At 54.6% G+C, this 21,058-nt stretch overlaps 1 protein-coding gene across 4 annotated transcripts in view; it reads left to right on the top strand.

Annotated features, from left to right (window-relative positions):
* Window positions 1–21,058, top strand: part of CARD11 (caspase recruitment domain family member 11) — a 148,317-nt gene that overhangs the window by 121,371 nt on the left and 5,888 nt on the right. For 3 of the 4 annotated variants that reach the window (XM_017533782.2, XM_017533780.2, XM_037740381.1), the window contains 13 exons: window positions 503–554; window positions 2,939–3,021; window positions 4,439–4,539; window positions 6,314–6,366; window positions 8,358–8,490; window positions 9,351–9,552; window positions 9,942–10,068; window positions 13,060–13,300; window positions 14,091–14,187; window positions 14,983–15,078; window positions 17,305–17,440; window positions 18,846–19,025; window positions 20,749–20,873. In XM_017533782.2, coding sequence (XP_017389271.1) covers window positions 503–554; window positions 2,939–3,021; window positions 4,439–4,539; window positions 6,314–6,366; window positions 8,358–8,490; window positions 9,351–9,552; window positions 9,942–10,068; window positions 13,060–13,300; window positions 14,091–14,187; window positions 14,983–15,078; window positions 17,305–17,440; window positions 18,846–19,025; window positions 20,749–20,873 — 1,626 coding nt within the window. The remainder of the gene's footprint in view (window positions 1–502; window positions 555–2,938; window positions 3,022–4,438; window positions 4,540–6,313; window positions 6,367–8,357; window positions 8,491–9,350; window positions 9,553–9,941; window positions 10,069–13,059; window positions 13,301–14,090; window positions 14,188–14,982; window positions 15,079–17,304; window positions 17,441–18,845; window positions 19,026–20,748; window positions 20,874–21,058) is intronic. The other variant, XM_017533781.2, reaches the window with a different exon arrangement.

Consider the following 21,058-nt stretch of genomic DNA (forward strand, 5'->3'; position numbering starts at 1 on the left):
GAATGAGACAGCACGGCAGAGCCTGACAGTGCCTCTGCCTCTCCCAGCCTAGCGCACAGTGAGCCTGAAGGCCTGAGGCAGCACATCTGAGCTGACTGGGCCCCCGTTAGCACCCTGGGCCAAGGCACCTGCCCAAGCAGCCTCACCCTCTTCTGAAACCTGCTCAGCCTCACACTCCCCGTGCGTGGCTCAGTCGCCTCTGCTGCTCTTGGCTCCTGTCCTGTCTTCTGCCAAGAGCCATATTGCACAGCCGCCCTGGGAGGAGAGCTTGTCTGTACCAGCAGCTGCCTGATTTGAGCCCAGGGGAGCTCCTGTGTCTTGTAGTCCTGGCCGAGGGAGATGCGCGTCGGTCCATGTGCACTCCAGGCCAACCCAGGCAGCTCTGTGACGAGGGGCAGGATGGTTGGCCTCGCTTTAGTTTTTTCTAAGCTCCGGTGACATGTGTCTAGGGCCTTGTTTGATTTGTGTCCTGTCTTGTTTCTTTCCCTCCCCTCCCTGTTAGCTGCAGAGAGCCAAATCCCCCATCAGCCTGAAGCGAGCATCAGATTTTCAAGGTTAGGAGACGCCCGGATCTCTCTCGGCCTGTCTCATCTGTCACTCTGTCTCTCTTGGTCCATCTGCTTCTCCCCCTGTATTGATTAATCCTGCGGGGTAAACGTGGCGGGGCCTCGGGGGTCTCGGGGTGGTGGGCGTCCATCCATATAGCAGTTAACGTTCATTGTCATTCAAAGCGGGCAGGAGCCCTGACCGTGAAATGTCCCTTCTGTGGTTCCCTCTACGCCTCCCTGCCTCTCCCAGTGGGTCTGTCCGGAACCTCTGGTACATCAGCTGAACGTTGTGCCCATGGCTTCTCAGTGAGAGGACTGTTTGACCCTCTTGCAAGACTTTTAACCAGGCGGTCCCCCACAGGACTTCACGGGAGGCTGGTTGATTCATCAGTCCCTGGCTTTCCGAGACACACTGCCTTCAAAATCTTCTCTTTGGTCCTCACCATGTCTCTGGGAGTGACAGATCAGCTAGTAGGGCTTGCCTAAGCAAATCAAGCACCTACTATGTGCCAAGTGCTGGAAAGCCGAGTAGACACCCATAGAGACCACACACTCAGGCAGGGCCATAGCCAGGAGGTAGAAAGTGCATGGATCCCAAGAGTGGTTGGCGAAGGATCCGTCAAGAAGGGCACATTTCCTGGGTGTGTTGGCTCAAGCCTATAATCCCAGCTCTCTGGGAGGCCGAGATAGGTGGATCACCTGAGGTCAGGAATTCAAGACCAGCCTGGCCAACATGGTGAAACCCTGTCTCTACTAAAAATACTCCTGGCATGGCAGCGGCTGCCTGTAATCCCAGCTACTCAGGAAGCTGAGCCAGGAGAATCACTTGAGCCCGGGAGTTGGAGGTTGCAGTGAGCCAAGATCGCACCACTGCATGCCAGCCTGAGTCACCGAGTGAGACCTTGTCTCAAAATTTAAAAGGGGGGGGGACATTTAAACTGGGGCTGGAAACAGGAGCCTTTTGGTGGAGGGACACAGTGTCCGGACGGACTCCTCAGGTCAGAGAAGGGCCCATAACACAGGTGTGGAGACCAGGAGGTGCACGATAGGAAGCTGCACTGGTGCCCCGGAGCGCAGAGCAGGAGAGCCCTGGGCTGAGACAGCGGGCACTCGCTGAAGACATGGATGAAATCCTGCATGGCGAGGATGAAGCCTCCCCCAGGTGGCTTTGGGGAGGGCAGGAGAGTGAAGAGTACAGACCCATGCTTAAGGCTGTTCTCTCTGGTCACAGAGGGGAGGGGAGGGAGGCCAGGACGGCAGGGGGCAGGGACATCCAGCTCCCTCATGGCCACATCTGCTGTCTCAATGGCCTTCTTTATCAGAAGGGAGGTGCAAAGGGCCTGGGGCCTGCAGGAAGCAGAGAAGGGGGTTGCACCAAAGGGCAGGGAAAGGACATAGTGGCCATGGGGTTTCTTTGCTCCTCATCAGACCTTAACAGGCTGCCCAGTGCCAGGTGCTGGGGGCCCAGGGAGGGACAGCGTATGGTTTCTCCCTGAAAGGCATCCACTGATGGGGGTGCATGTATGCATAGCTGTCTGTGCACACAACACGGACACACAAAGCAAGGGTGGGAGCAAGGAGGGGACACGGACGGCAAAGCCATCACACCAGGGCTGAGAGGATGAGCACACGGTCCCCAGGCAACCCACAACAGAGCCAGGGCTTGGGGCGGAGACACCAACGGAGGCTTCACTGAGGAGGAGGCAGACTGGGCCCCCAGCTTGCCCTCATCCCCATCAGCCAGCCCTTCTTGTCAGGGAGAGGCAGAGTCCATTTTGATGGCAGAGAATTGGACAGGAAGACTCATGCCCGGTTGTCCATGGTTCACAGAAAATGCCAGCCAGGGACCCCACGCAATCCTCAGAGACACATGACATTGTCCAGCTTTGACCCAGGCTGCCCGGGGGTTGACCCTCACTGGGAGCTGTGGTATGTTGGCAAATGAGACCCACCCCCCAGGAGCCTACTGTGGTGGGGGGAGATGGGAAAAGAAGAGATAGTTTTATGCCTATGATACCAGCACTTTGGGAGGCCAAGGCAGGAGGATTGCTTGAAGCTGGGAGTTCAAGACCAGCCTGGGCAATATAGCAAGACACCATCTCTATAAAAAACTAAATTTAACAAAAAACAGGAGGTTTTTGAGGGCTCTTTCTCCAGCAGATGCCACAGAGAGGAGAGCGAGCCCCAAGGGAGAGAAGAGGCCCCATACCCACCTTGTTCGGAGGAGGTTTGGGAGATGCCAGACAGAAAGCCCCATACGCCTACTGACCACAGGGCTCTGACTTCGCTTTCCCCCGTTTGATCCCTCTCCTCTCTCTCTTCCACCTCAAACCCTCCCTGGCTCCCTTCTCCTTTCTCTGTCTCTCCCGCGTCGTCTCCCGTGAGAACAGCCAAAGGACATGAGGAAGAAGGCACGGACGCCAGCCCCAGCTCCTGCGGCTCTCTGCCTATCACCAACTCCTTCACCAAGATGGTGAGCCGCGGCCTCCGCCCGACCTGGGGTCCCCTCCATTGTCTCCCCTGCAGAACAGCATCCGGGCCCTAGCTCACCCCAACCACCCGCTCTCCCTCCAGAGTGTCATCCCAGGACCCCCCAGCTTATCACCACCACCCAGTCCCCCTGCAGAAAGCCATCCAGGGCCCCAGATGATCCCCACCACCCAGCCCCCCTGCAGAACGCCATCTGGGACCCCAGCTCATCCTCACCACCCAGTCTCCCTCGAAAGTGCTGTCTCAGGGCCCCCAGCTCATCCCCACCACTCTGTCTCCCCCACAGAATGCCATGCAGGGCCCCAGCTAGTCCCCACCACCCTCTCCCGCTGCAGAACACTGGCCCGGGCCCAGCCTTGTCCACCCCACCAGCCCCAACCCACCTCACCTTCCTCCCCCAGTCCCAGCCTCTGAGCAACACTGCTGCCTGCTCTGAGCTGCAGCCTCAGCCTCCTTTATGTTTATTTAGAGCAGTTTCCACAGCCTCACAATGTATTTACACCTTCCTGCCACCTCCTTTCCCAATTTAACACTTGGTGGGAGGAGGAACTGGGCCTCCCAGGGGCTGTCGCGCACATGGCACAGGCGGCGAAAATTCTGCCGCAACTTCTCAGCCCCTGGCAACTCCCGCAGCCTGGGGAGCGGGTGGCAGGCAGGGCAGGGGGCGGTGAGCAGCTGGAACCACCGCAAAACTGAAGCTCAGGCCACCCCCCAGCCCAGAACCCCCATGGGGGCAGAGCCGGGCAGGGTCCCAGCCACTGCATCCGAGGAAGCAGGCAGCAGAAGGCCCAGGATTCGAAATTTTAACCCCAGGGGAAGCCCTGGGAAGCTTATCAGCTCAGCTTCCAGAATCAGGCCCTGGGGGAGGCAGAGATTTTATAAAGAATGATTCCTGTCTGATGGCGGCTCTGAGTGGCAGAATCCCAGGCTCTTATTAAGGGCAGCCCTGGCCAGGAGCCAGCAGGCCTGGTTTCAAAGGTCACCCTCCAGCAGCTGTGCCATCCAGGGACACTGTTGCCCTCCCCACACCCCAGGCCCACACTGTGCACCATGTCCAGAGCAGGTGCCCACAGCAGGTGGAGCCCAGAGGCCTCGAGCTCAGCCTGTGTGCCATGGCGAGGCAGCGCCCCAGTCCCCCAGCCGGCCAGCTCCCGCCTGCGTCCTCCCTGTGAGCAGATGTGGGAACAGATGTGCTCCAAACTCAGCGGCTGCGGCCACTCCAGGCTGAGCATGAGCCTGCTCCAGCCAAGGTCACCACTGAGAGCCGGCTCGCTGCCTCCACGCTGCCTGAGCAGGAGGCAGGCATGATTTTGCATTTAATGTAGTCCCTGCGTGTGTAATATTTATGCACCCGTAACGTGTGTGTGTGTGTGTGTACGTGTGTGTGTGTGTCTCTGCAGCAGCCCCCCCGGAGCCGCAGCAGCATCATGTCAATCACCGCTGAGCCCCCGGGAAACGACTCCATCGTCAGACGCTATAAGGAGGATGCGCCCCATCGCAGGTGGGTGGCAGGTGAGGGAGGACTGGGCATCTGCCCCATCCCATCAGCCTTCTTACCCTGTCTCTGAGCCAGTCCAAGCTTGCTGACTCAGCCGTCCTCAAAGCAACCTTGAAAGGCAGGGTGCTGCTCACTGTACAGATGAGAGGCTGAGGCTCGGAGGAGGGAAGTGGCCTCCCCAGGATCACAAGCTACCTGTACAAGGATAAAAACCATGACCCGTGGCCCCATGCTGCCCAGAAATCAGGTTCCCAGGCCCCACGGCCCCAGAGCTTGGCTTTTTCTGCCAAAAAATAAGAAACTCATGGCCAAGCACAGTGGCTCACACCTGTAATCCCAGCAGTTTGGGAGGCTGAGACAGGAGGATCACCTGAGGTCAGGAGTTTGAGATCAGCCTGACCAATATGGTGAAACCTCGTCTCTACTAAAATTACAAAAAATTAGCCAGACATGGTGGCATGCACTTGTAATCCCAGCTACTCGGGAGGCTGAGGCAGGAGAATACTTTGAACCTGGGAGATGGAAATTGCAGTGAGCTGAGATTGCACCACTGCACTCCAGCGTGGGCAACAGAGCAAGAGTCTGTCTCCAAAAAAACAAAAAACAAAAGAAACTCATGAATGGCTTCTCCACTCTCCTCTCCCACTCTCCTTACTTCCTGAAAATCATTAGTGTCCTCACAAGGAGAACCACGGTAGAGGTATGCGTAGGCTACAGTTGTTTCCAGTCTGCCAGGATTTGGCACGTCACCTACAAAGTCAGAGGTTGTTGGGCAGTTTCCAGAAGGGCAGAGAGCAAGCAGTGACCAAGGAGGCTGGATTCACACCTCTGTTCCCTCTGGGGCCTGGGTTTGGGTTTCTCTGTATGGCCTTCCCTGGCTGATTCCAGAGATCAGCGGCAAAGACCAGGTGCAGTGGGTCACACCTGCAGTGGGTCATACCCACAGTGGGTCACGCCTGTAATCCCAACACTTTGAGAGGTTAAGGTGGGCAGATCCCCTGAGGTCAGGAGTTCAAGACCAGACTGGCCAACAAGGCAAAACTCCATCTCTACTAAAAGTACAAAAATAAATAATTAGCTGGGCATGGTGGCACATGGCTGTCATGCTAGGTACTGGGGAGGCTGAGGCAGGAGAATTGCTTGAACCGGGAGATGGCGGTTGCAGTGAGCCAAGATCACACCATTGCACTCCAGCCTAGGTGACAGGAGCGAAACTCCATCTCAAAAAAAAAAAAAAAAACCCATGCCAGCCCTTCCACCAGCAGCTGTGTTGGGGGAACTCCCTCTGGCCAGCTGGGGACAGGTGTTGAAAGCAGCTTTTGGAAACCATATGTGGCATCTGCACCAAAGCCACCTCTGCCTTGAAGCACTACTGCAAGAACCACAGGCAGACAATTGCCGGTCCACTCCAACTAAGGGGCGCTCAGCTCCCAGACCCATCACACAAGGCAGATGGATCTCAGTCCTGCACTGTGTCAGAGAAGAGTGAGACAGAAGTGAATGGCAGGTGGGGCCCACAGGGCCTCTTTTCACCTGCCCCAGCTTTCCTCCTCCCCTGCTGGAGGGCGCAACCTCCAAGACCTCCAGGCCGCCCACCCTCCCCGGGAGCCTCCGGCCTCCTCCACCCCTCCTTGTCCCAACCTCCTCCATCCACACTGCCCTCTCAGAAGCAAGGCCATTTGGAAACCCGGAAGCTTCCCCCTCCTCTGCCTGCATACACACACGCACAGTCGTGCTTACATGCATGCTTTCCCCATCCCTCCCTTGTATCTTGCAGCACAGTCGAAGAAGACAATGACAGTGGCGGGTTTGACGCCTTAGACCTGGACGGTACGTGCCTCTCAGATCTGGGAGGGTCATGGGTAGGACAGGCCACAGAGGGCCACAGGTGGAGGGTCACAGGTGCCGTTCTGTGAGAACAGGGCCACCGCACACATGCCTCTGACTAACAGCCTTGTACATAGTAGGCCCTTAAGACCTACTGTGTGGAATGGACTCAGAGTTGCTCTTGAGCATGGAAGATAAGCCTCTGTCCCTGGTGGGCTTGCCCATGGCCAACAGACACATGCAAGCTTGTTCTTTAACTTGTAGGTAATGGGGGTCTATCCACCCTATGTGCAGAGAGCCCAAGCCAGGTCTGGGCTTTTAAAAAGAGTAGCTCTCACGTGCTGCAGCCAGGCACGTGGAGGGGCTCAGCCTGCATACCTGATCCAATTTAATGTCGACAACCACTCTCAGAAATGTTACTGTTACCCTTATTTTATAGATGAAAGGAGCCTCAGAGATAGGAACAAACAGGAGGGCAGAGTAGGCTGGGAGCAGAGAGTTCCCATAAGAAATTCATGTGTTAAGCTGTTAACCAGCCTGTGCAAAAGGAGTACAGAATGCAGATGGAGAGGCCGGCATTGGAGGGGCAAGGCAGGAGGGGGAGAAATAGGGAGGGTGAAGGCGGGCTTGCAGGATCACTGCCCGCGAGCCTGTCTCTGCACCATGGGAGCATGGCAGCATCCCCTGGCCCCAACAGAGCTGGCAGCAGTGGAGACTGTGGCTCAGAACCCTCCAGGTGAGCCCTGCCAGCCCCCTCTATTCCAGGGCTCCCTCAGCCCTTGCCAGCTAAGGCTGCCAGCCGATGAAACTAAAGATGAGCGGTCCTCCTTAATGGGCCACCATCAGAGCTATCAAGTGTTAAAGAGAGGTTAGCACCTAATCGAGGCTGGGTAATGAGAAGAATTGAAAGAGTTTTGGAAAGGGAAGAGAATCCTGGGCAACCGTCCAAAGTATTTTGCAGTGTCGGGAAAAATTCGTTTTGCAGAGAAGCCTTTGTTATCAGCCCCCAGCAGCGTTTGCAGTTCCCCCTGTCCCAGCCACGTCGAGTTCTGCGCAGTGGGTGTCTTTCCCCCAGGTGTTTTGGGTCCACCTGGGGTGAGAAGATAGGGAGGGGCCTCTTATCGGGGCCAGACCTTCCCCTCCCAACCCTGCTTCAGGCCCCTGCAGGCTGGGAAGCCGATGGATGATGGTGAGACATTAGGGTCCCAAAATGAAAATCTGGGGGTCTAATTCAAAAACAGAATTATTTTTGAAGCTGGCTATAGTGCCTCATGCCTGTAATCCCAGCACTTTGAGAGGCCGAGGCAGGTGGATCACTTGAGGCCAGGAGGGGAGACATAGCAAGACCCCCCCCCAAAAAAATTAGCCAGGCATGGTGGCATATGCCTGTAGTCCCAGCTCCTTGGGAAGCCAAGACAGGAGGATGGCTTGAGCCCAGAAGTTCAAAACCAGCCTGGACAGCATTGTGAGACCCGGTCTCTATTAAAAAAAAAATGTTTTTTTAATTATCCAGACATGATGGTGCACACCTATAGTCCCAGCTACTCCAGAAGCTGAGGGGGGAGGATCACTTGAGCCCGGGAGGTTGAAGCTACAGTGAGCTATGATCACACCACTGCACTCCAGCCTGGGCAACAGAGCAAGACCCTCTTTCAAAAAACAAAAAAACTAGAACAAGTAACTGCTAATGGAAAGCTCCCCTTTCCAGATACAGGAAAAAAAAAAAAAAAACAGGAATCTTAAAAACTAGATATCTGATAAGGCTTCCTACTACAAGGAAACTCCTGGAGGCTGGGGGACGTCTGTGTTGGAGACATTCAGTGCAGGGACTCAGCCATCTGCACCAGGCATCCTCAGAGACCCATCTCCCAAGAGGAGCAGGGCAGGAGGGCTCTGAGCCTGCCCCCAGTGCCGGGGCCACCCCAGCAGGTCTCGGGACTGTCTCTGGAGCTCCCTGTCACCCCTGGTACTTACGGGCCCTCATGCCTCTGCAGATGACAGTCACGAACGCTACTCCTTCGGACCCCCCTCCGTTCACTCTTCCTCCTCCTCCCACCAGTCTGAGGGCCTGGATGCCTACGACCTGGAGCAGGTCAACCTCATGTTCAGGAAGTTCTCTCTGGAAAGGTACCCTGGTGAAGGGAAAGCCGGGGTTGAAGGTGGGATGAGATAAAGACCCCTCGGCTCCTCGCCCCTTTGCTCTCCTGTTCTCCTAGAGCTGGTCCCACAATCCTGGCATTTCTCAGTCAGAAATCACTTCCTGGCCAGGCGTGTTGCTCACACCTATAATCCCAGCACTTTGGGAGGCTGAGGCGGGAGGGTTGCTTGAACCCAGGAGTTCCAGACCGGCCTGGGCAACATGCAAGACCCCATCTCTACAAAAGAATTTAAACATTAGCCGGGCATGGTGGCACACACCTGTAGCCTCAGCTACTCAGGAGGCTGAGGCAGGAGGATCACTTGAACCCAAGAGATTGAGGCTGCAGTGAGCTATGATTACACCACTGCACTCCAGCCTGGATGACGGAGCAAGACCCCATCTCAAAAAAAAAGAAAAAACGACATCACTTTCTCTGACCCTCTAATTGTTCAGGTGCAAAAATCAAGGCCCACAGAGGGAGGGGCTTGCCCATGAGGCAGAGGCAAAGAAACGGGGCTCAGATACCCAGGAGGCCCCGTCCATGACACTGGAGCCTGGTGGGCCTGCTCAAGGAGCCCCTTTTAACATGGCACAGCCGCCACAGGCTAGGGAGGGCACCTCTGCTCCTCTCCTCATCTGCGTTTCTCACAGCAGCAGCCGCTTGTGAGCTCTCACTTCCCTTAGGCATTAAGGGTCATTCTCGAAGCCAGGACTCCCAGGCACCTGACAACCACAGAAGGCCATGCGACTGGTGTCCCCGTGCGCGCCACCAGCCCTTGGTGTGTCCCGGTAGGGCTTTTCTCTTTTCAGCCCAGCTGCCTAACTGCCATTCTGTCTCCCACTGCAGACCCTTCCGGCCTTCCGTCACCTCCGTGGGGCACGTGCGGGGCCCAGGGCCCTCGGTGCAGCACACGACGCTGAACGGCGACAGCCTCATCTCCCAGCTCACCCTGGTGGGGGGCAATGCGCGAGGGAGCTTCGTGCACTCGGTCAAGCCTGGCTCCCTGGCCGAGAAAGCCGGCCTCCGAGAGGGCCACCAGCTGCTGCTGGTGAGGGGCTGGCAGCAGGGGAGGTGGCTGCAATTGTAGTGTCAGCAGTGACATTTAGGAGCCCCTAAGCCTTGCATTCAGCCACAGATCCCTGGGCAGGAGGAGGGAGCTGGAAGGTGGTCAGGCCATCAGCATCTTGGGGGCCCTTCTCTCCCCAGCTCCCCACCCGTGTTTCTGCAGCCTGTGCACAGGCACTGACTCCTGCAAGCTCCCAGAGTGCAAGCAGGAAGCAGGTTCACCCCCAAGTGAGATGCTTTCTCCCCTCATTGCCACTGAGCTACTCTTTGTTTGGGGAGAGGTGCTTTTTTCCCAATGTAGAGAGAGTGGTCTCGCCCCTGCGGCTCTGCTGCCCGTGGAGCTGGGAGATGAACGCTGTCTCTGCTCTCCAGCTAGAAGGCTGCATCCGAGGCGAGAGGCAGAGTGTCCCCTTGGACACATGCACCAAAGAGGAAGCCCGCTGGACCATCCAGAGGTGCAGCGGCCCCATCACGCTGCACTACAAGGTCAACCACGAAGGTGAGACCTCCCTCGGCCGTCTGGAGCTACCCCTGGCCAGGGAGGCAAGTCCCTGACCTGGACAAGTGACCTCACCACCTAGAGCCTCCACTTGCTCATCTGTTCAGTGGAAGGCGTGGGCCCCTCCCGGCAGCATCACGAGGCGTAGAGGGCGGGTCTGGGAGAGCAGACAGGGATGGCAGCAGCCGTGAGCAGGGCTTTGCTATTTCACACTGGCGCCTTGGCCACATCTGCATGCACCTGCCCAGGTGCCTCAGCTGCCGGACGGCATCCCCAGCCCCCAGCACACCTATTGGAGCCCCGGCAGGCCCAGCTCAGCCCTCTCCCTGGCAGGTGGAAGTTGTTTCCTCTCTCAGGCTTCCTGTCCCTGATGTACATAGATAGTAGCTCTGGCGTCAGTCTTCCCACGGACTGGGCGTGGAGAAACAGAGGTTCCCTGTCGGGTCCTACTGGGGGATTCCTGGCTTTGCTCAGCCCATCTCAGAAGTCTGCCCACCCACCAGGCCAGGGACCCTAGCAATGGCTACCTGAGCTCTCTGCCTCCTTTGAGAACAGAACCTACAAACAGGACCCCCTGCTGGAGTGAACGTTCTTTCCCTGGAATTCCAGACTGCAGGGCTGTGCTGCTGTACAACTCTGGGGGGGCGCTGCTCACACCATATGCTGTGCCACTGCTGGCCAGGGGCCCAGAGATTTCTCCACCCAGGAGCAAGACCACGGAACCATAGTCCAGGCCCCAGGCTTCTTGCTCTGTGATCTCCAGCTGCGGGGCAGTCGGGCCTCACCCTCCCTTCTCACCAGGCCCCCAGCATCCTTTGAATGGGATCTCCTCCTTCTCCACTGAGAAACCTGGGCAGTGAGCTCTGAGCTTTGTTTTCTGCTCTGAAGGAGTCTGAGCTCTCGTTCTCACCTCTGGGTTTTTCTACATGATTATCTCTGTGGCTGGATCTTATTTTTAACCTCCAGGGCTCATGAATGTTTCAGCAGAGCATAAATAGCCAGTTTCTCTCTATCCACTCTCCAGAGCTGCCTGCTCGAGCTCCTTCCCCGCAGTGCCCTGCCCGTGCAAAGACAATAATGATGCTCCATTCCTACTTGCAGAACAGGCTCCTCCCTAGTCCTGCACCCTGATCTCCCAGCCCAGGAGGAAATCTGTGGGTCCGCAGAATAGGATGTGAGCAGCGCCCCCCAGAGTTGTGCAGCAGCACAACCCTGCAGTCTGGAATTCCAGGGAAAGAAGTTCATTCCGGCAGGGTCCTGTGTGTGCAGGTTCTGTTTTTATAGGAGTCAGAGAACTCAGATGGTGATCACAACCAGCCCCTGGCCAGGTAGATGGCCAGGATCCCCCGGATGGACCCGGAATGGAATCCCTGTTTCTCCATGCGCAGGGGGTGGGAACATTCATCAGGTAATCCAGCTGGCTGGTATGGCCCTGGAATGTGGTGTGGATATTTGACGAGCTGCTCTAGCTGTTAGAACCATTTAAGCTTCTGCAGTATTATACAGGCCTCAGCATGTGGAGCTGATTTGAGGGTGTATATTATGGTTTTGTATCATAGCAGAGCTTGCTGCATTTATTGGGTTCATGGTTCATGCCCCACTCCCTCACAAAGTATTTGCAAAACTTTACTTGGGAGGATGATGACATTTAAATAAGGTTAAAACGACACGTACCATGGTCTCTTTGGGAAACAATTTGGCAGGAAAGGAAAGAAAGAAAGAGAGAGAAAGGAAGGAAGGATGAGAAAGAAAGAAAATTGATAGATGAGATGATAGATAATTGATAGATGGATGATGGATGGATGATAAGTAGATAGATGATAGATAGATAGATAGATATTCTATGACCAAGTAATTCCACTTCTGTGTATGCACCCAAGAGAAATGAGCACGTATATCCACAGATCAATAGATGATTGATTGATAGATAGATGGATAGATGATTGATCGATGATAGGTAGATAGATCATAGATGAATAGATAGAAGATAGATAAATGATAATGGATGGATGATAGGTAGTTAGAAGATAGACAAAAATTTAGATAGATAGATACATAGATATGATATGACCAAGCAATTCCACTTCTGTGTATGTACCCAAGAGAAATGAGCACATACATCCACAAATAGATAGATAATAGTTGTGTAGATGATAGTTAGTTAGATAGATAGATAGATAGATAGATAGACAGATAGATATTCTATGGCCAAGTAATTCCACTTACATGTATATACCCAAGAGAAATGAGCACATATATCCACAGAAAGTAATGTATACAAATAACTCATAGTAAAGTTGTTCATAGTAGCCCAAAACTGCAAACAATGCAAATTGCACGTGAGAGAATGGATACAGCCACAAATCGTGGAATACTATACAGCAGTGAAAAGGAGTGCCCTCCTGCTATGTTGCAGCATCACAGACAAATCTCACAGGCATAATGTTGAATGGTGGAATCCGGAAGTGAAGAGAGCACATACTCCTTGGTTCCATTTACATGAAGTGAGATTCGGCTCATTTACAGCAATGTCAGTTAGGATGATGGTTCCCCTTGGGAAAGGTACTGACAAAGAGGCCTACGGTTGTTGCTGCCCACACATACACATTTGTGAAAATTCACTGAGCTGAGTACTTAAGAATGTATGCAGTTTACTGTATGTGAGTTATGCATTAGTGAAAAAAATAAAAAACAAGAGCCATATAATGGTGGGGAAATATGAAGATTGTAGCAGGAATGCTAGTAAAGGTTATCATTGCAACTTGGAAAAAATTTTAGCTCTGAGCTTCCTGGCAGCCAAGACAAAGAGGGAAACTGGTAAACGACATGGCTACCCCTCATTAGGGAGGTAGAGCTTTCCCCTAGGTATGAGCTCTAAGAGAAGCGTATTGCACAGGCCCATTGGTGGTGAGGTAAGGCACTCTAGGAGGTGCTCTGATGGTCGGGGTGGCCCCACGCCAATAGACAACTGGTGCATCTATCCCACCGCAGGGTACCGGAAGCTCCTGAAGGACATGGAGGATGGCCTTATCACGTCGGGGGACTCGTTCTACATCCGGCTGAACCTGAACATCTCGAGCCAGCTGGACGCCTGCACCATGTCTCTGAAGTGTGACGACGTTGTGCACGTCCGTGACACCATGTACCAGGACAGGCACGAGTGGCTGTGTGCACGGGTCGACCCCTTCACAGACCATGACCTGGACATGGGTACCATACCCAGCTACAGCCGGTGAGGCCAGAACCAGAGTGGGGTCCTGTTTCCCTGAGTCTATGACATAGGACCAGGCAGGGGGGCCTCAGATGCCACGAACATCAGCAGAGGGGCTTGTAGAGAAGCCCAGGCCAAAGAAGGCCACTGTGTTCCCTGTTTCACGGAGAGGTCTCCCAGGCCCTCCTCCTCCAGGAAGCCCTTCCTGCCTCCCCAAGGACCTTTCTCTTGACCTTCACAAGAATCCCGTAGAATCCTCTTCTGTCTGGTAGAGACCAGACCACTTGGCACCCAATTCTGTGCTCTCTTGCTGGGTTCACTTGTCATTCCTTTTCCATAGACCCCATCCTGACAGCAACGTTGTCATTATAACAGCACCATCCCCCAAGGACTGGGCACAGGTAGTGTGTCAGGCACACGGCAGGCATCCGCAGCATCTGTAAGACTGTGAAATTACATGTCCATACCGCGACATCTGTAAGACCATAACACCGCACCTCAGGCCACTCTTCCAAGGAGCGCATCATCACACCAGATTTACAGGGGAGGAGAAGGCTCAGAGAGGTTCACCCACTTTGCTGCAGCCTCACAGTGAGCCAGTGCTGGAGGTAGGATCCAAACACATATATGAGGAGCCACATCTTCTCCCTGGGTGCCCCTTGGGCTCAGAGCTCACACCAGCCACAGGGCCATCCTTACGCAGAGTTGGACCCACACCCCACCCATGCCAGTGTGGTGCTGTGGCCCTGCTGGCTTCCCGGTGCTTGGCCTTTGAATTTCAGCCCCTGAGGCTCCTCTTTTCACTCTCCAGAGCCCAGCAGCTTCTCCTGGTCAAACTGCAGCGCCTGATGCACCGGGGCAGCCGAGAGGAGGTGGACGGCACCCACCACACCCTGCGGGCACTCCGGGTAAGTCTGCCAAGCTCCCTGTGGTGGTGGCAGGGGCAGGGACCTCGCCAGCTTCAAATCTCACTCCTGAGTCTTTTTTAGAGGCAGTAACAAATGCAAGCCATCTGTACTGGGATGATGAGTGCTAAGGGACTCGGTTCCTTAGGAGTGGAATGCTGCCTGTAGGAGCCCTGACCTCTCACGCCCTCCCACATGTCCTGAGTTTCCAGGACAAGGGGTTGGTGCCTGGCTGGGCGTGGTGGCTCATGCCTATAATTCCAGCACTTTGGGAGACCAAGGTGGGCAGATCACTTGAGGTCAGGCGTTTGAGACCAGCCTGGCTATCATGTTGAAACCTTGTCTCTACTAAAAATACAAAAATTAGCCAGGTGTGGTGGTGAGCGCCTGTAATCCCACCTACACAGGAGGCTGAGGCAGGAGAATCGCTTGAAACTGGGAGGCAGAGGTTGCAGTGAGCCAAGATCGCACCATTGCACTGCAGCCTGGGTGACAGAGCAAGACCCTGTCTCAAAAAAACAAAAAGGAGGGTGAGCCTAGGCTTCTGGCTCCGGCTAGACTGTAGGCCTTTGCTTTACCGTTCCTGGTCCCTGTTGAAGCAAGTCACCAATCTCCCAAGTCCCCAGGACTCCTCTCCCCTACCCCGCCTCACCCCTTGCCTGCAGCCCTTTGATTTCCCTGCAGAAGTGTTAGCACAGAGGCAGCTTGAGGACAAGTCTCCAGTTCTCACCAGTGTCACTGTGTTCTCACCTCCTGCCAAGCCCAGAGGGGCCTGACTGATTGATAAATCTATTTCAGAACACCCTGCAGCCGGAAGAGGCACTTTCAACCAGCGACCCCCGGGTCAGTCCCCGTCTCTCTCGAGCAAGCTTCCTTTTTGGCCAGCTCCTTCAGGTAAGGCTCTCCAGAGTGCCTGCTGACTTTTCAATCATATTCCGCTGTGGCCCTGCCCTCTCCCCACTGAGAAGAGACACCCGAATCAAAATAACCGTGCTTTGTGTTTGTACACCACTTGCAACTCTTCACAGTGCCTCACATCTCCTGTCCCATTTCATCCTCTCAGTGACAGGCTAGAAGACTGTCTCTGTGCCTCTGGGAAACAAATCCCACTTTCATTAAAGGTTAAGGAACCTTATGGTGAAAAGAAACTTAAGTTAGCTGTTCAGATACTAATAGAAACATCAGAAGCAGTGTATCAGATGAAAACAAACATCCTAAATGTCTAGGCCAGTTTAGGTCCTCATTAATTGAACATTCAACTTATCTGAGCATCCCAGCAGCCAAGGGAAAAGGGAATGCAGCAGATTCTTTCAATCTTATCAGTCTTAAGAAACATTTTAGCCATCAGGACCAGAAAGGACTTTTCTGCTTAATTCTAAAAGAGAATTTTTTTGCATGGATTATTGTACAAATAACATTGACTAGCATTGTGTGTGGTATCTTCAGAAATGATTTCTCATAAATGCAGAAGCACACTTTGTGATCATTTCTTGTATCACCAGTTGACAAAAACCAAGAGAGTTGTATGAAAATGTAGCACCATGGGCGTGTTCCTGTGTAGCTGCCTCACTCGTTAGACCCCGGTGGAGACAGTGTTATCATCCGCTGCTCTATCTTGATGGTGGAACAGGGAAACCCAGAGAAACTGTGAGCAGCGTGACCCTAAAATCCAGGTAGACACAAACAAGTGGCAGAGAGACACCCAGGTGGAAAGGAACCCTGGCAAAGTCTGAGGGGTTGGCAAAGGCAGGACCATTTGAGATGATGCATTTTTACACCCAAATGTCATGTAAGCATGAAATCTTGGGGCCAGACACGGTGGCTCATGCCAGTAATCCCAGCACTATGGGAGGCTGAGATGGGTGGATCACCTGAGGTCAGGAGTTTGAGACCAACCTGGTCAACATGGCAAAACCCCGTCTCTACTAAAAATACAAAAATTAGCCAGGTGCAGTGGCAGGCACCTGTAATCCCAGCTACTCGGGAGGCTGAGGCAAGAGAATCACTTGAACCCAGAGGCGGAGGTTGCAGTGAGCCAAGATCACACCACTGCACTCCATCCTGGGCCACAGAGCAAGACTCTATCTCAAAAAAAAAAAAAAAAAAAAAAAAAAGTGAAATCCAAAGCCCTGCAGCCGGTTAACAGAGAGCCAGCTGACTTCCCAGATGCCATGTATTTTCCTTCCTGCAGAAGGAGGGGTGGGGAGAGGCCCAAAGTAGCCCATAGAATATGGCATGAACCTGCTTCTGTGCCCACTGCTGGGGCATCCATTTCTGCCCTTCAGGAGTCACCTCTGAATTGTAGAAAAATTGGGTGTCCCCAGAAAACTTGGGGATACTAAGGCAGAAAGTCATGATGAGCAGTGTCAGAGGGAGGTGACATTGTCCAGCACATGCCCACCGGGGGGCAGTCTGTGGGCTGTCCCTGCCCACAGGGTCTTCCAGTCAGGGGTCTTCACGACCAGGGCAGCTCAGCTCCCACAGTGCCCACAGAGCTGTGCCTGAGGCTCCCGTGGGGGTGCAGATGGGCTTGACCTGAGACTCATCCAGGGCCCGGCCCGGGAAGACAGCCTGGCCACTGATTCACTCATCTCCCGACTCAGGACTTCTCTCCAGTGCCTAAAGGGCCACCTGCTAGGAGTCTTCTGCTTTTGTAGGGGAAGTGACTGGCCCAGGAACCCCCAGGGGCAGAGTGGGTTAAAAAAAATCTGCTTTGGTTGGGTTTGAAATTTGCCTGGGTTGAAGGCAGCACCTGGTCTGTTTGGAAATGGAAGCCAGGCTGGGCACAGTGGCTCACGCCTGTAATCCCAACACTTTGGGAGGCCAAGGTGGGTGGATCATGAGATCAGGAGTTCAATACCACCCTGGCCAATATGGTGAATTGGCCCCATCTCTAATAAAAAATACAAAAAATTAGCCGAGCGTGGTGGCTCGTGCCTATAGTCCCAGCTACTCAGGAGGCTGAGGCAGGAGAGTCGCTTGAACTGAGGAGGTGGAGGTTGCAATGAGTTGAGGTTGTACCACTGGACTCCTGCCTGGACGACAGAGCAGTACTGCATCTCAAAATAAAAGAAGGGGAAGCAGCACAATCCTCCCCCGACCCTCCCTCTGCTCCTCCAGTTTGTCAGCAGGTCCGAGAACAAGTACAAGCGGATGAACAGCAATGAGCGGGTCCGCATCATCTCAGGGAGCCCGCTGGGGAGTCTGGCACGGTCCTCACTGGACGCTACCAAGCTCTTGACTGAGAAGCAGGAAGGTACATGGGGACCGCCCGGCCCCTCCCACCACCCCCAGCCACAGTCACACATGCCTCACCCTCACCTGGGGGCACATTGGTCCTCGTGAGGGGGCCTGGAAGTCCTCAAAAGGGAGAGGAGGATGGACATGGGTGGCTCATGCCTGTAATCCCAGTGCTTTGGGAGGCCAAGGCAGGAGGATTGCTTGAGGCCAGGAGTTCAAGACCAGCCTGGGCAGCATAGTAAGATCACATCTCTATGAGAAACATAACTATAAAATATATAAAAACATTAAAAGTAAATTTTTAAATATATAAATAAATAAATAGCTATGCATGGTGTCACGTGCCTGTGGTCCCAGCTACTCGGGAGGCTGAGGTGAGAGGATCACTTGAGCAGGAGGTTGAGGCTGCAGTGAGCCAAGATCACATCACTGCAGAGTCACACTGGTCTGGGCCATACAGCAAGACCCCTAGCTCTAAAAATAAAAATGAAAGACAAATTAAAAGGGTGAGGGAGCCCGGCCTTGGCTGTGAGGACTAGGCTGCCTCGGGCGACGTCCCGCCAAGCTCGCCCGCTAACGACGCTCGTTGTGGTTGCTTCACGCCCGGGTGCCCATGTTAATTGGGGCTGTTTGCTGTAAAGTGTTCATTTTATTGATTTCTCTACCCACTGAGTGCCTCTTGCCATTTATCAAGCCAGCGAAGGGCTGCCATCCCCTACCCCGCTGGCCCCAGCTGGCCCTGCTGAGGGAAAGGGAGGTCACAGCCTGGACTAGATCTCAGAGGAGGCCCAGGGCGGCTCCCCAGGCTGGCCCTTTGGGAGTTGGAGCTGCCAGGACAGGGGATGATAAAAGGCACATGGGACAAGGGACAGGCTGCCTGTTTCTGGGAAGTGTTTCCTCAGGCTGCCTGGGGGTGGCTTCATCAGAACCCGGGTTTCTGTGTGGCTCCCCAACCCCAGCCAGAGAGGGATGAAGAAGTCAGAACTGAGGCCAAGTTGTCCCTCCCAGTCCTCCTGGGAGATGCCCAGGGCCTTGCCCACTGACCCTGCTGCCTTGTGGGCATCCGCCAGCATTTGCTTTCCTTGCCCTTGTCCTCCGCTCTGCTAGGCTGTACCCAGTCCATGCCCTTCCTCTGAGAAGCCCTCCTTGATCGTCTGCCAAGGCAACCTTTCCCTCCAGAGCTCAGCCAAGTTTCCTGCATTTGCCACACACTCTGCCCGCCTCCTACCATGCCTCCCCTCCCCGGCACACGAGCCCCAAGAAGTGCCAGCCTGAGGTGACCTCAGAAACCGATACCTGGGGTGGCAGCCAGGCCTCCACACTGACGGTGGCCTCCAGGACCCAGTCTAGGGATCCCAGCCTCCCTGGAAGGCCTTCAGAGCCCCAGGGCTCTGACCACCGCCCTCTCCTGCCCCTGCCAGAGCTGGACCCTGAGAGCGAGCTGGGCAAGAACCTCAGCCTCATCCCCTACAGCCTGGTGCGTGCCTTCTACTGTGAGCGCCGCCGGCCCGTGCTCTTCACGCCCACCTCACTGGCCAAGACGCTGGTGCAGAGGCTGCTCAACTCGGGGGGCGCCATGGAGTTCACCATCTGCAAGTCAGGTGAGCGGTGAGCCGCCACGGGGGAGCCATGGACAAGGATGACTTCCCCTCTTATCTTCCCTCCTCCCTTTTCCCCTCTTCCCTCTTTCCTTTCCTTCCTCCTCCCTTCTCCCTCTTCTCCCTCCTCCACCCTCTCACTCCTCCCCTCCCCCTCCTTCTATGCTTCCCTCCTTTTCTTCTTCCTCATCCTCCACTCCCTCTCTTCCCTCCTTATCCTCCTCCCTCCTCCCTATCTCTCTTCCTCCCTCTGGATGGGTGGATGAATGGATGATGGGTGAATGGGTGGGTGAACAGATTGATGGATAGATGGGTGGGTGGGTGAATGGATGGATGGGTAGACGAATGAGTGGATGGATGGATGGATGGATGGATATGTAGATGGGTGGGTAGATGGATGAGTGGGTGAGTGGATGAGTGAATGGGTGGATGGATTGGTGGATTGGACAGATGAGTGGGTGAGTGGGTGGATGGTAGGTGAATGAGTGGATAGTTGGGTGGGTAAATGAGTAGGTGAGTGGATGGATGAGTGGGTGGTGGATGGATGAATGGATGGAAGAGTGGGTATGTGGATCTGTGTATGGGTGGATGGATGAGTGGGTGGATGTATTGGTGGATGGATGGATGAATGAATGGGTGGATAGTAGATGGATGGGTGGATGGATGAGTAGATGGATGGATGGATGGATGGGTGGATGGAAGAGTGGGTGTGTGGATGGACAGATGAATGAGTGAGTGAGTGGGTATATAGTAGATGGATGGGTGGATGGATGAGTGGATAGGTGGTTGGGTAGATGAGTAGGTGGGTGAACAGATGAGTGGGTGGGTGGATGGATGAGTGGATGGATGGTTGAGTGGGTGTGTGGACCAGTGTGTGGGTGGATGGGTGGGTGGGTGGATGGATTGGTGGATGGATGGATGAAAATGGGTGGGTGGGCGGATAGTAGATGGATGGGTGGATGGATGAGTGGGTAGGTGGTTGGGTAGACGAGTAGGTGGGTGAACAGATGAGTAGGTGGATGGATGGACGAGTGGATGGATAGATGGATGGATGAGTGGATGGATGGATGGATGGATGAGTGGATGGATAGATGGATGGATAAGTGGGTGTGTGGATTGGTGAGTGGGTGGATGGATTGGTGGATGGATGGATGAATGAGCGGGTGAGTGGGTGGATGAGTGGATGGATGGATGGATGGATGGATGAGTGCATGTGTGGATGGGTGTGGGTGGATTGGTGGGTGGGTGGATGGGCTGGTGGATGGATGGATGAATGAGTGGGTGAGTGGGTGGATAGTAGATGGATAGGTGGATGGATGAGTGGGTAGGTGGTTGGGTAGACGAGTAGGTGGGTGAACAGTTGAGTGGGTGGGTAGATGGATGAGTGGATGGATGGATGGCTGGGTGGGTTAAACAGGAGATTTATTCAGATTGGTGCCCGAGCTGCTTTGTCCAATGAAAGGTATTGCTGAGAAGCCAAACCGTGAGTATTTGCCAAGCACCTGCTCTATGAGCTGCCATGGGGAGCGTGAAGAAGGTTAACTTCAGTCCTGCCCTCAAAGAGCTTCACGGTATAGTAGAGGAGAGACGAGATTCATTTAAACATGGCTGGAAGCAGATGGACAATGAGTTCTGTAGAGATCAGAAGGTGGCAGGCAGGGCCTGGGTGGGATGGCCAACTCAAGGCCACCCATACTGCCCTCAGGACCGGCCCCTCTCTCTGCAGATATCGTCACAAGAGATGAGTTCCTCAGAAAGCAGAAGACAGAGACCATCATCCACTCCCGAGAGAAGAACCCCAACACATTTGAATGCATTTCCCCTGCCAACATCGAAGCTGTGGCTGCCAAGGTGAGGCAAGGGCTGGGAGGTTGGACGGGGCCGGGACCCTCCGTGATGATCCTCGTGAGACCACCTGGGCCAAGGACAAGGGTGGGATGAAGAGCCACTTTCACCTCCCCGTGGCCAGACCTTTCCTCCTTGTCCCCGCAGCTGCCCTGTGTCAACTCCCTCTCCACCCCTTTGTCCCCTGGACT

Source organism: Cebus imitator, unplaced genomic scaffold (genome assembly GCF_001604975.1).
Source record: "Cebus imitator isolate Cc_AM_T3 unplaced genomic scaffold, Cebus_imitator-1.0 Scaffold82, whole genome shotgun sequence".
Taxonomy (NCBI): domain Eukaryota; kingdom Metazoa; phylum Chordata; class Mammalia; order Primates; family Cebidae; genus Cebus; species Cebus imitator.